Source organism: Prionailurus viverrinus, chromosome C1, assembly GCF_022837055.1.
Source record: "Prionailurus viverrinus isolate Anna chromosome C1, UM_Priviv_1.0, whole genome shotgun sequence".
Classification (NCBI taxonomy): domain Eukaryota; kingdom Metazoa; phylum Chordata; class Mammalia; order Carnivora; family Felidae; genus Prionailurus; species Prionailurus viverrinus.
In genome coordinates this window covers 62,541,592-62,556,094 of record NC_062568.1, presented here as the reverse complement: position 1 = coordinate 62,556,094, position 14,503 = coordinate 62,541,592, and the positions used below count along the sequence as shown (strand labels likewise).

At 38.0% G+C, this 14,503-nt stretch overlaps 1 protein-coding gene across 1 annotated transcript in view; it reads left to right on the top strand.

Annotated features, from left to right (window-relative positions):
* The window catches only part of LOC125172503 (sodium channel protein type 2 subunit alpha-like), an 87,879-nt gene that overhangs the window by 23,567 nt on the left and 49,809 nt on the right, over positions 1-14,503 (top strand). Inside the window, exons 11-13 of the mRNA XM_047870696.1 lie at positions 496-783; positions 6,368-6,715; positions 10,922-11,054. Coding sequence (XP_047726652.1) covers positions 496-783; positions 6,368-6,715; positions 10,922-11,054 — 769 coding nt within the window. The remainder of the gene's footprint in view (positions 1-495; positions 784-6,367; positions 6,716-10,921; positions 11,055-14,503) is intronic.

Genomic DNA, 14,503 nt, shown 5'->3' with positions numbered 1-14,503 from the left:
TGTTGTACATTTCTTAGTGAAATACTCAAGTGAGAGAGGGGGGAGATTTTATTAAAATAAAAATATTTGGTTGAACTAAATTCACTAATTTAGAAGGGTGCCAAAAGTGACTGTCAAGTGGAAGTGTGATGGATCAGGTTGAAATAGGAAACCTTTAATTCTTGAATTCTTTCCTTCTTAAACTAGTGGTTAAGTCATAGAAAACTGTTATGATAGTTGAACGTCTTGCTCATATTATTGAATAATTAGAGAGCATATGGAGAGGCCAGAGCTTGAAAGTTTCCATCAAAGTTACATGTATCATCTTCCACGTGTCTATTGACTTTAATTCTTTAATTGGTCTACTGACAATGCATTGTTTTCCAACATATGGACCAGATTGGAGAATTGTTTTTCAAGATCGTATTCATGATACTAAAAGTAAATTAAGCAGTAAACATGGATAGAGTTTTGCAAGGTTTGTATGCAACTACCATTTACCACATGCCCTTCCAGGCAGCAGCTGCGGCAGCATCTGCTGAATCAAGAGAGTTCAGTGGTGCCGGCGGGATAGGCGTTTTCTCAGAGAGTTCTTCAGTAGCATCAAAGTTGAGCTCCAAGAGTGAAAAAGAGCTGAAAAACAGAAGGAAGAAAAAGAAGCAGAAAGAACAGTCTGGAGAAGAAGACAAAGAAGACGGAGTCCGCAAATCGGAATCCGAAGACAGCATAAGAAGAAAAGGTTTCCGTTTTTCCTTAGAAGGAAGCAGGCTGACATATGAAAAGAGGTTTTCTTCTCCACACCAGGTAAAGATATTATTAGCTTACACAAATTGCGTTTTCGTAGCAAGCCATGTTTTAAAGATACGCCAGCATTTGGTAGAAATAAAACCGTCTTACCCCTGGATGGCACAGTGCTTTCAGAATTGTAATGATCATCAAGTGTTTTGATTATCACCTCAGAGACTTTGTGAGTTTTGTGACTTTTGGAATCCCAAGAAAGCAGTTTTAGAGCGTAGATCCCCACTGAGCTTGGGAAGGTTTGTGGTTTTGAGGTTTTGTTGAAAACTCAAACATCTCGGGGCAAGTTTCCACATGAGAAATTCTCAGCAGATGGTTCCCATCCGTTTTTAGCTATGCTGCTGTGCCTGGACCCAGTGACTATGGGCTTTCTGAGTGGCAGGTTCCTAGAAGTGAACTGTGTATTCTTTCAGACCATCTGTGTGGTTGTTCCCATTCACATACAAACTTCATTGGAAGAATCATTCTTCAGACCCTCATTTCAAGGGGAACTGAAGCAAAATTTTTCTAGAAGTGTAGCCAAAATTGTTAGGTGGAAATGCACTGAGGAATATTTATGACACTAAATAAATAGTGGTGTTGAGTGGCACTTGATTATGTGTCTCATGTTTAATGTGGGATTCGCCCTGAAAGAATACCTTGATTCTACAGTGCAGTAAATGTTCACTGGATGCCTGTGGCTTATGTACTAACACAAGCTGTGGAAACTTTGAAATTTAGGATCCTTAAATTTTGAAATTACCAAGAGAATTACCAGGAATACGGGTTCTCAGAAGACAATTTCACCAGTGGTGAAACCTTAGTATCTGTACAGTAACAAAGACAATTAGAACAACACTGATAGATAGGGGCGCCTGGGTGGCTTAGTCGGTCGAGCACCGGACTTCGGCTCAGGTCATGATCTCACAGTTCGTGGGTTTGAGCCCCACGTCAGGCTCTGTGCTGACAGCTCAGAGCCTGGAGCCTGCTTCGGGTTCTGTGTTTCCCTCTATCTCTCTGCCCCTCCTCAGCTCTCTCTCTCTCAAAAATAAATAAACATTAAAAATTTTTTTAAAAAGAACAACAATGATAGACAAAGTGCATTGCAGCTTTCAATATAAATTTGTTTAAATCTGTCACTGCAGCCCTGAGCAGGTACCATAATCATCACCCCAAACTACAGATGTGAAAAGAAAGAGAAGGCTGTATTCTTTGTCAAGTGCTTGTTTTATTCTTGGCATTCTTTTTACATTATCATAATTAATACTAACAGCTCTGCATCATATTACTTTCACTATTTATCAGGCCCTGTGAAATTAAATAACTGCCCAATGTCATATAGTTATTAAGGGTTCAGGTAGTATTCAAATTTGATATGACACTGAACCACCTGAACTTTCCACTTTATCACCCCAACCTGAAAGAGTATTTAAGAAAACTGATAAGGCAACTTACCATTTGATTTCACTAAAAAACTAATATATAGGATTTTAGTTGTTCTTCATACATTTTATAGTATAGAGTCTCACAAAAACTTATATTTAATAGGTGTAAAATTTTTATAGGTCATCTTGATTCATTCCAGTCCAAATAACATTATGACATGGGATAGATTAAAGGATTAGTGGGGTTTAGTTCATATTTAAAATAGAATTTGGGGGGCGCCTGGGTGGCACAGTCGGTTAAGCGTCCGACTTCAGCCAGGTCACGATCTCACGGTCCGTGAGTTCGAGCCCCGCGTCAGGCTCTGGGCTGATGGCTCAGAGCCTGGAGCCTGTTTCCGATTCTGTGTCTCCCTCTCTCTCTGCCCCTCCCCCATTCATGCTCTGTCTCTCTCTGTCCCAAAAATAAATAAAACGTTGAATAAAATAGAATTTGGTTTTAATATCTGCATTTTATACTCATTCTCGTTCATGTTGTCATAATCATTATGATTTAATTAGTGGAGACATTAATCTTAATAAATGTGAATTCCTTAAAAATAAGATTCCCTTTTTACAGCATCTTCATTTTGGAAAGAAAGGAAAGGAAGAAGGTAGAAAGGGAGGAAGGAAGAGAGGAAGGAAGAGAGAAAGGAAGGAAGGGAGAGAAGGAGGAAAGGACGGAGAGAAGGAAGGGGTTTCAAAATAAAATAAATTTTACTAGAGGTAAAATTGCCCAAATTTGAAAGAGCAAATCACCAGGTGCCACAGAGAGTCTCTTTAATTTGCTTTATTTCAAATCCAGTAGAACTAATTCTAGGTGAAATCATGAAGCCTGAAAAGGTTAAGTTTTGACCTGCTTATTTCTATAAATTTTGCTCATGGATTTCCCCAGTACTGTCTTCTTTGTAACTATTTCCTAGCTAGCTGGGCATGATAAGTGATCACTGACTTATACAACACGCACCATCTGGCTCACACTGATACTTGTTTCTTAAATGGTATCCGTATTTTTAAAAAGTGAAAGACTTTCCTTTTATCTGATAAGTAGTCAAACAAATAGCTAAGAAGATGGAGAGGCAGAGAGAAAGAAGAAGAGGGAGAGAAAGAGAAAGGGAGGAAGAGGGGAGAGAGACAGGGAGAATCCTGAATTTATACTAATCCCACTCTCCAAATCCCTGGAAGTAATACTGAAAATATCAAGCGAGGTAGAGGTTCTTAACCTGGGTACAGTGATGAAAGGTCCATTTTTAGATTTTTTGAAAGACCCCAAAGTATTAAAACTATTGTTTTGTGGTAACATGATGGAAAGGCAATCGTGTTGGTAACCATTTATACTTTCATATTAATATATATATTATATACATATATAGTATATATAATGTAGGCTTTTATTGCAAGATTATAATTTTTCAGTATAGTAGGTGGATTGTATGAAATATTTCTTAGGCTTCAGTTTGATTTTTTAGTATGGGAGAGGGGAGAGAAAGAAATCAAGAGAACAGTCTCTAATCAAGTCCCAAGACAATCTGGACATTTTATTTTGAAACCTTTACAAGATATAGTCGGCCTTCTTAAGTTTTGCTTTTTAGAGATTCATTTGTTATGGCAGATTTTTCTTATTGGCCATCCTTTATTTGCAGTGCAGCATTTGATTGTTATGGATTCATATAATTAATGAAAGCAGTAAAAGTTGATGCTAGCGGATGGGGCACAATCGTTTTTCATACAGCCATCTCATGTAAACTGTGCTCTTGTATGGCATAATTCACCTTTGAACTTGGAGAAACTTTGTGTGCAATTTTATAACCTATCTCCCTCCAATCCTTCTATTGGCTCTGAATGGAGTACTCATAGCTAAAATATAAACTCTTAGTAAGAGTGATACATATAATTTCTACCTTCTTATTGCCAAGCATTTCTTATCTTTTGAGCTGACGATAACCAGTATGTCACAGATCCTGTAATTCTTATGTTTTTATAGCTAAATCAAAATATCTTGTGAAAAGAGCAAAAGGAGATGAAAGAAATTGGGTAGTCCAAGAGAAATTTTAAAAATAATTACTTGTATGGAAAACAATAAAGAAAGAAGGAATTTAACTAATGAAGTTGGAACTCAGATGAAAACATTTGGGAACAGGAAAAGTAGAAATGACTTCTGTTGGAGGAGCAGATCAGTCTCTTTAAATGTGCTTCTTTGTGAGGGCACCTGGGTGTCTTAGTCAGTTGAGCATCTGACTTCGGCTCAGGTCGTGATCTCATGGTTTGTGAGTTTGAGCCCCGCATTGGGCTGTGCGCTCACAGCTCGGGGCCTGGAGCCTGCTTTGGATTCTGTGTCTCCCCCTCTCTCTGTCCTTCCCTAGCTTGTGTGTGGGCTCTCTCTCTCTCCCTCTCAAAAGTAAAGAAACAGGGGCGCCTGGGTGGCGCAGTCGGTTAAGCGTCCGACTTCAGCCAGGTCACGATCTCGTGTATCGGGAGTTCGAGCCCCGCGTCAGGCTCTGGGCTGATGGCTCAGAGCCTGGAGCCTGTTTCCGATTCTGTGTCTCCCTCTCTCTCTCTGCCCCCCCCCCATTCATGCTCTGTCTCTCTCTGTCCCAAAAATAAATAAACGTTGAAAAAAAATTTTTAAAAAGTAAAGAAACATTAAAAAATAAGTAAATGTGCTTCTTTGTGTAAATGAATAGAATCCCATAACATAAGAGAGTGTTTAAAGTTTATAAATGTTTTGTAGATGTTTATTGACGTTACTGAGAAACATTATTCTTCAGCTAAAAAGAAAATCAAAAGCAGACTTGTTGGTCAGGGAATATGAACTGTGTATAGGTACAAAATAATTTTAGTTAGCTTTAAATCCTTTGGAGAGAAAAAGATCAAACTAATAATATTGAAATGATGAAATCAGTATTCTTTCTATTAATAATCATAGAACTCTAACTCAAGTCAGCCTAAATAAAAAGAGACCTGATTAAATCAGATAAATAATATCTGTGAGTAGCTTTGGGCATAGCTGGATTCGAAGGCTCAAAACACGTTATGGCCAAGCATTTCTCCATATTTCAGCCCAGGTTTCTCCAACACAGTGGCAAGATTCCCACTGCAAGTTCAAACTTCTAGTCAATATTCATTCTTAGCACCCCCAATTGAAAATGCACCTCTTTTCCCAACAATTGTAAAAGAAAGAAGTGGCTGTCAATGGACCAAGCAGGGTCCCCTGCCCATCTTTACACGATTCTCTATGGAATACCCTCATTGGCTAGGCCTGGGTCATGGTCTTGCCTCAACATTATTGTCAAGGATAATCAGGATACTGTTGACAGAAGAAGGAGAAGTGGATATCCGATGAGCAAAAGTGTTTACCACAGTAAAGTTATAAACGTAGACTAGTAATAAACAGGAAGTGATTAATTGTGTTCAAGGCTGCTATGCTTAAGAATCAAGGTAAACTGCATGGTGGCAGTGACACTGTAGCCATTTAGAAACCTGGGTAATGACTGTGGCCAAATACTTAGTGAAAAGCAGGTTTTTGTGAATATGGTACTCTTCAGATTTCTTGAGAGACAGAAGAGTGAAAATCAGGGAATGAATCATAAAGTTCTCAGCTTGATTTGTTTAATTTATTCATGAAGACTTTATAAAATATGCAAAGGGAAGGGGGAAAGCTGCTCCTTGTACTATAATTAAACAGACTTACCAGCAAGCTTGATTTTATTTTCCTCTGTGGTAAGGTCTGCATCAGGGTGTGGTCGCTAGTGAGCTCTTGGTGTATTTTTGGCTTCAAAGGATCTAAATGTAGGTGTATATGCAATTGCTTTCCATTGGCTTGTTAAGTGAGGCTGGCTTCTAGAATAAGGGCTAGCAAAAAAATCTGTTCTAGTGCCAGTAATGGGACAAAACAATGTTGAGGGGTATTTGTGACTGTCTTAAGGCATGTGTAAAATAGAAGAAAATGGCGGAAAATTAAAAAAATGAAGGAAGGGAGAAAAAGGGAAAGCAAATCAAAAAGAGGTGGGCCTAGCAGAGAGTGCCAGAACACCACCAGCAGTTAGCACAGGGTCCCATGGTTCCACTCATCCAATGACTTGGCCTTAAGCAAGTCAACAAATCTGAAACAAGTTAAGTCGCACGTATTTCTGAATGACCGCTCTTAACTCCTTTCATCTGTGTTTCGTTTGCTTTCTTGTTATTCCTAGTCTTTATTGAGCATCCGTGGCTCCCTTTTCTCTCCAAGACGCAACAGTAGGGCGAGCCTTTTCAGTTTCAGAGGTCGAGCAAAGGATATTGGCTCTGAGAATGACTTTGCCGATGATGAGCACAGCACCTTTGAAGACAATGACAGCCGGAGAGACTCTCTGTTTGTGCCACACCGACACGGAGAGCGGCGTCACAGCAATGTCAGCCAGGCCAGCCGCGCCTCCCGGGTACTCCCCATTCTGCCGGTGAACGGGAAGATGCACAGCGCCGTGGATTGCAACGGAGTGGTGTCCCTGGTGGGGGGGCCTTCTGCTCTCACGTCTCCAGCTGGACAACTCCTTCCAGAGGTGAGGCCAGTGAAAACTGCAGCCACTGGGAAGGGACCTGTGTGGTGTAGGCGGGAGGATTGTTTGATTTCCACATGCAAGAATTTTGTAAGGTCAGTTGTTAGGGTTGGTTCAGTCCAGCTGTGAACTTCTTTTGTCAGATTGTTCTATTTAGAGTTTTCTACAAGTTAATTAAAAATACAGGTTGGGTCTCATAAAATCTAAATAGAAGTATTCATCATAAAACGGGAAGAAGAAAAAGATATACTCAGAGGCCCAGGCGTGTGAAACTTGCCAAAAAGCACAGCAATAACTTGTCAAACATAATGTTTAATTAATATAGAACATTAATATGATAGAATGAAATGCAAGAGATTATATACTCAGCTTAAGGATCTTGTTACTACTGTTCCATCAAAAGGAGAATTTGATACTTCACTTGAAGTAGATACTATCATTAAAGACGTCTAAATCCTGCCCTGCAACATTCTTCTTCTTTGCAGGTCAGAGTACTGTAACATGTTTAGCACCCACTCAAACGACCCCAGCCATTGTACCTTTGTGTGGCAAAGAAGTCACTCAAAGTACCTGGTAGAGTCATGTATTGTCATTTTTAGAACAGATTTCAATTTTCTATATTACTATCATGATTTCTTTATGTAAACAAAGAGACTGTAAGTCAAGAATATAAAAAAGAGTTTTGACTGAAGTACATATTAGGATAAGGATATAATAAGGATATATTATTGACATTTTCATTTGTAAAACGTAAGGTGCTTTTAAGCTTTAGTATTTAGTCGCTGACATAAAAGTATTCAAGCCATGTCATTTGGTTGTATTTTATAGTTTGCCAAATCATATTAAAATCTTCTTTGTATGCCTTTTTTAATACAATCGCATTTATTATAGTTGGACAAGCTCTTTAAGCCACAATAAAATCATACAGAGTCAGCTTTTAGTCACCTAGTAGAGGAACTTCTTAACTTGGGTTACAGAAATAGCCATTGATCACTTTTTTTCCCATGGCCTCTGCCCCCACTTTCTCCCAAAGAAATGTCCAAGCTTCCTGGATTCAGATAAAATCGTGAAAAAGTAGAACTCTGCAGTGAAGGAACCAGGAAGAATGGAGAAAGAATATCAACGTCTCTTAAAAAATAAGCGTAGCTGTGTACCAGACACTGTCCAGGGCACTTTACATGTATTAGTTCATTAAGTCCTCACCACAACCCTTTATCATAGTTACTAATATTATCCCCATTTTACAGAGGAGGAAACTGAGGCCTGTGCATGGTGGAACTAAGATTTGACCCCAGGTATGCTGGCTACTAAACCTACATTCTATCCATTCTTCAGTATTGCCTTCCTTTGATTTTTTTTTTAAACTTTCTTAAATGGACAATAAGAAATTGCTAAGGAGGTAAACATTTTCATTTTAATCCAGTGTTTCTCAAAATATACTACTTCACACTCAGACTACCTGCATCAGAATTCCCTGGAATGCTTCTTAAAAATGGAGATACCTCATTTCCCTCTCCCCCAACCCCTGGCAACCACCATTCTGCTCTGCTTCTGTGAGTTTGATGGTCAAAGGGTACAAAATTTTCATTAAGCAGGATAAATAAGTTCTGGATATTTGTGGAGCATTGTGCCTATAAGCTAATGATACTGTATTGTATACTTAAAATTTTGCTAAGCTGATAGATCTTGTGTTAAGTGTTCTCACAAATAATAACAGCAACAACAACAATAATAAAGGGTGTGGGAGGAGACTTTGGAAGATGTTGAAGTTGTTTGTGGCCTTGATAGTGATGATAATTCATGAGTGTATACTCATTGAATTGCATACATTAAATACATACAGCTTTTTACATGTCAGTCATTCCTCAATAAAGTGATTTAAGGGGAAAAAAAAATGGAGATTCCTGGGCCGATTGAGACTTACTCAGACTAAAAGACTGAAGAGAACCAAGTCAGGGAAAGTCCTTCCTTGACAAGCATCCCACATGATTCTTACACATAATAAAGTATGAGCATCACTGATCTTGATAAATGTTAATTGAACAAACAAAAACAAATCCACAACTTCTTTGCATAAATACAAAGAGAATCTCAGGAAATAGCATTTTCAGTAATTACTATAAAACTCCTGCCCTATCAGAGAGGGTAGGATAAATCTCTGAAGGCAATTTGGAACCCATTTGAAGCAGAGCTTAGCGAGGTCCTTTTATTTCCCCCTCTGTCCTGTCCATTCTTCAATCCTGTGGTCAGAGGCAGGGCACTACCCTGTGGTGCAGCTGGAGCTGAAGGTGTAGATGAAGGAGTAGGTTTTCAGAGACTGCAGAGAGGGAAATGAGAATAGAAAATAAACAGCTGAAAGCACCTGGGTGACCAGTCGGTTGAGCTCTGACTTCGGCTCAGGTCGTGATCTTGGGGTCTGTGGGTTCGAGCCCCACATGGGGGTCTGTGCTGACAGCTCAGAGCCTGGAGCCTGCTTCAGATTCTGTGTCTCCCTCTCTCTCTGCCCCTCCCCTGCTCACACTCTTTCCTCTCTCTCTCACTCAAAAATAAATAAACATTTAAAAATTAAAAAGAAAAAGAAAAGAAACAGCTGAAGGCAAATGACCCCCTCCAAAGCACACAGTATCCTCTATACATAAATTCAATGGAAGCAATTTAACTTAAGAATTTCCTCAGTAATATCATTAGAGGTTCAGAAATCTATCATTAAAGATTAGACAGATCTAGGATTGTACATATAGTTCTCTATAGAGCAAAACAGACTAGATGAACTGTAAGTGACCTTTTTTTTTTTTCTCAAGACATTGTTTTGACCGTCCTCTGACTGGCCTCTGACCAGGCCAAATATTTTAATTTTTGGGAGATAACCTTTTGATTTAAAGAGCTTTAGTTTCATCAGAGAAGGGTTATTTTTTCTCATTAATTTTATTTCTCTTCTATGAAAAATTACTTTTAGAGTGACCTGTATAGATGTTTATCGCCATTAATGGCAATCATATCAGTTAAGTGGAAACTTTGCTTTTGAATATGTCTACATTAGAGGTATGCAGATTAATAACATAATATTACTCATCCCACAGTAAAGTCAAAGTAGATGAACAGGACTCATATTGCTTTTTCAGAAATAGGGAGAATCCTCAGAGAACTAAAAATGACTTATTTGTTATTGGCCCTCAGATCTGCATTTGAAAAGTATGAGTTTTGCCCTTTCTTCCTGTGATAATTAATTTCATTGTTTGATCTCCTAAAGTAGGAATAAATTTCCACCCATGTTGAAATAATCTTGGTGAGTTTATTTTGGAATAGAAAATCATCAAATCATTTTATCATGGTTAAAAATCAAAGTTCCACTGGGGCGCCTGGGTGGCGCAGTCGGTTAAGCGTCTGACTTCAGCCAGGTCACGATCTCGCAGTCCGTGAGTTCGAGCCCCGCGTCGGGCTCTGGGCTGATGGCTCAGAGCCTGGAGCCTGTTTCCGATTCTGTGTCTCCCTCTCTCTCTGCCCCTCCCCCGTTCATGCTCTGTCTCTCTCTGTCCCAAAAATAAATAAACGTTGAAAAAAAAATCAAAGTTCTTAAAATTGGTGTTATTGCCTTAAATTAGAGTTTCAGTGCCAAGGATATGGGTTGTTTTGTGGATTTTTTTGGAGTTGTTTTGTAAATGTAAGACAGTTGCAGATTAGTTCTAATATTTTACGTTTATTGTTAAGGATGTTAGGAAATGCTACCTGTTGATAATGAACAAAAACATTTTACAAGTGGAATTCACATTTTAGGGGAACTGTTACTGATGAGTATTAGGGAAACCTTAAAACTTCTTTCCATACATTAAACCACATGAATATGTGTCTATAAAGGTCTAATAATTCAACCTGAGGGTAAATCAAGGAACAATGAGCTTGAATCTGAAGTCCTAGGTAAGATTGATTGGAATGCTAAAAGTCATCTGTATGATGGTAGGCATGATCCCTCCAGTCAAAAGCTCCAAGGGGGAGGAATTAAAGTCCAGCTTGATTGCAAACCCAGGCATCCCTGAAGGGTGAGAATCTGATGGGCTTTCAAACACTTCCCAAGAATGATGATTCCAGCAATGTCTTAATGAGCTATTCTCATCTGGTGGACATTTAGTTAAGCAGCACCTATTATAGGAACGCTTTGGGTTTTGCTACCCTTAAGAGTAATAGTTATTTTATCTGAAATTTTATTTTCAGGGCACAACTACTGAAACAGAACTAAGAAAGAGACGATCCAGTTCTTACCATGTTTCCATGGACTTGCTGGAAGATCCTACGGCAAGGCAAAGAGCAATGAGTCTAGCTAGTATTTTGACCAACACTATGGAAGGTACGTCAAAAGCCTTACAGCAGAGCTACTTGGTGGTGCTTTGGTAATGATAAAAACAAAATACTTCCATAAACTCCAAGAAAATTCTTCCTGACCTTATACCATACCAGCATTATAGCTCTTACCAGATAAAAGTAAAATCCACATACAACACATAGATTGTACTATCTCGAATAGATTTTTACATTTAGTCTCCAGGAAGCTAATGCAAATTCAAGATATACTTGGAATACTGCTTTTGTAGATTAAATTCTAAACTGTTGAAGCTTGTTGTGTGCATGACAATGAAAAGAGTAACGTTATAAATATTTATTTTCATGATGATGCTAACCCATTTGAATTGTATTAACTGCTTAAGACACAAGTTATAAAGTCCTTGTATTTAACCAGAAATATAAATTAAAAATGTGGATTAGGATTCTATATTAACCTCTTTGAAGCATTTTTTTAAAGAATTTTTAGAACTACTCTTGCCTCTCTCTGACCAGAGTATTACAATATATCATCTCTTTATTTAGCTGCAGATTATATTTCTGAGTGGTTAACATATTGTTTAGACGTCTGGACCTTATAATGCCAAAATAAAGACTTTGGGGACAGCTTGATCTGTGATCAATTCTTGGCTCTGCTACATGTTAAATGTGTTAATTTATGACTCTAAACCACAGTTTTTCCATCAGTAAAATGCAGATAATGAAGTTTAGGCATAAGATTGTTGTAAGAATTGAGACATCATATGTAAAGCACCTATGTATCTGAATTTAGAAGGCAGTTAATAAATATTATCATTATTGTTTTATTTTCATTGTTTTTGTTAATTCACATTTGTGTCTTTCCATGCTGTAAGTGAATTTAAATATGAACTATCAACTTCAACTACTTGGAAAATACTTTCATATAAAATATATTCTATCCTCCTCCCTTACCCCCTTCTCCCTTCTCTCCCTATCTCTGTTATAACTCCCTCTTTCTGCCCTCTCCCAAGCTGTGTGTGTGTGTGTATGTGTGTGTAGACTTGTCAAAGGAAAAAAAAAGAGAGATGGTGAATGAGAGATGAGGCATAGGCACATGGCTTTCTTATTGTTAGTTATAGTTTCTCTTGTATTGGATGGATTCTTGGAATAATTCTTTTCTAGTCTGAATGCAAAGATCCTTTGATACTAATACCAGTACCAAAGCCTAAAAGTCACAGCCAGGAAAAACCCACAGTGTAGATGGCTGAATATATCACAGCCATGTCAATATTACAAGACCCAATTTCTATAATATCCTACTGCAGTATCAGAAATCTTTTCACTGATTTCTATGGAATATTAAACTCAGTACGTTCTTCTCCAACCTCGCCTGCGTTAGCTTGCACTCCCTCTTCTCCCCCAGCTGCCAGTAGCTTGCTCCTCCCTGTCCCTCCAGGTAAATCTTTTGAAGATTCTCTGGTCTTCTGCTCCTTGCCATAGCAAAACCACTGAGAGGAAGCTGCCAGTGGTTCTGCTACCGATGTCAGCAGCATGTCTGCTCCCTAAAGCAAGAAGTAGAGAAGGAGACAGGGTAAGTCTAAATCAACAGTCCTACTTTGCACTTCTGATACCATTAAGTTTGAGCTAACATAAGAAATTACTTGAAAAACATCAATCCACCACAAGATTGGACTTGTCCACTAACTAAGATATGGAGTTCAAAATGAGTGCACCCAAATGGCTCTCCATTGAAATGTATCTCAATGGAGTTGCCTAGGATGTCCTAGAAATATGTATAATTCAGGAAGCAGGAGACTGAGTGTTTGGTTTAATATCTGCAGAGCTTTGTGACTTTATACTTTTGTGAGGGACAATGGCAACATTTCATTCTGTTTTTCGTTGGCTATATGGAATGTGGCATTGATCTATGTTGGTTGTTAGCAATACTTCACATACACATGCATACTAGAGCTGTCTTTAATATGGTCCTTCCTATTTTTGTTCCTGCTAACAGTAGAAAGGTTTCTTAAGTTGACATAATTTGCTTATTTGGGGATCTTCCTTCAAAGCTAATCATGGTTTAATTTACCCTCCTTTTTTTTTTTTTTTTTTTTTTTTTTTTTGGAACCAGGCTTGTTGATCCAGCTGGCTGGCATCTTTTGTTTTTCTTCTTTTGAACTACAGTCAAGTCTCCATTGTCCATGGTAATGAATAGCCTCCTATTTAATGAAATTGTTTGCTTTTCAAGTTTTAAATGCAAAAACCGCATAGAAATGTTTCCTGGTCACATCCATGGGAAGGATAGTGAGAGGGAAAGTTACAAACACCTGAGGAATTGAGGAGAGCCAACAAAACATCTAAACTGGGATGTAAATGAATCCCACTGCGGATAATCCACACAGGAATAATGGAGAAATGGCTGTCGTTCTTTCATGACTGCTTTGTTTTGTTTTAAAATGTAAGATTATTTTTCTCTGTCTCTGTCTCCCTCTCTCCTGTCATTCTCTCTCCCTCTCTCTCTCTCTGGCATGAATAATTGAATGATTTTATTTTAGAACTAAAACAACTTTGCTCCACTTTTTCCTGGTGTCAAGATGAGCAACACTGGATGAATTTTCCCTTTTGAACTTTTCTCTGGTATATTTTTTTTCTACACAATTCCTGTTTGCTTCTTTTTATCTACTGAATGACAAGTGGCATTTTAAAAAATAACTTATTCTGACTACATAGACCAAGAGTCATTATTTCATTTCTCTTTTGTTATTTACTGTAAATGACATCTTTTTGTCTTCAGTATAAGCATGATGTTATGTAGGAGTCTTAAAAACATCTATGCAATAACTGGTGATTAATCATTATATTTTGCCTTTGATTTATACCTCAACTCTTCTTTATTATTTACACAATTACATATTAAGAGAAATAGAATAAACTGTGCACTTGAAGAATTTTAATACCTAAAGAGATCACTGAAGAATCTATCTCCAATAGACTTCTGTTAAAAATAATTAGGAAATTAATCTCCTAGAGGGAAGTGGTAAACTTACAGCATTAGCTAATAATGAATGTTTATCAGCAAAACAAAAAAATCATTAGCTGTGGTCATGTTTACCAATTCCATATGCTGTTTTCTCTCCCACAAAGTTTAGCTTCTAGTAAATTATACCAGGTTTGGAGGGATATTACAGTTGCTACTATAGTAATACTAAGGTAACTGATCAGAGTCAAATATGTCATGAATTAAAAAAGAATCTTTCCCTCTACTTTAGTGTTAAGAAATGGTGGTCTCATATTTAGCAGAGCAGGTAATCAGGTGTGAAGCAATAACACGGGCAGAAAACAAGTTCTCCAGTCTCTTCCCACTCAAGAGTTTATTAAAAGAACATCTTACCCAAGAAGATGGTAATCTCCCACTTCCTAATTCTCCAAAATTCTTTGCCGGTATTTACCAAGTTTCAGTATTTTGAATATCACCTTAAAGAGCTGTGCAATCTC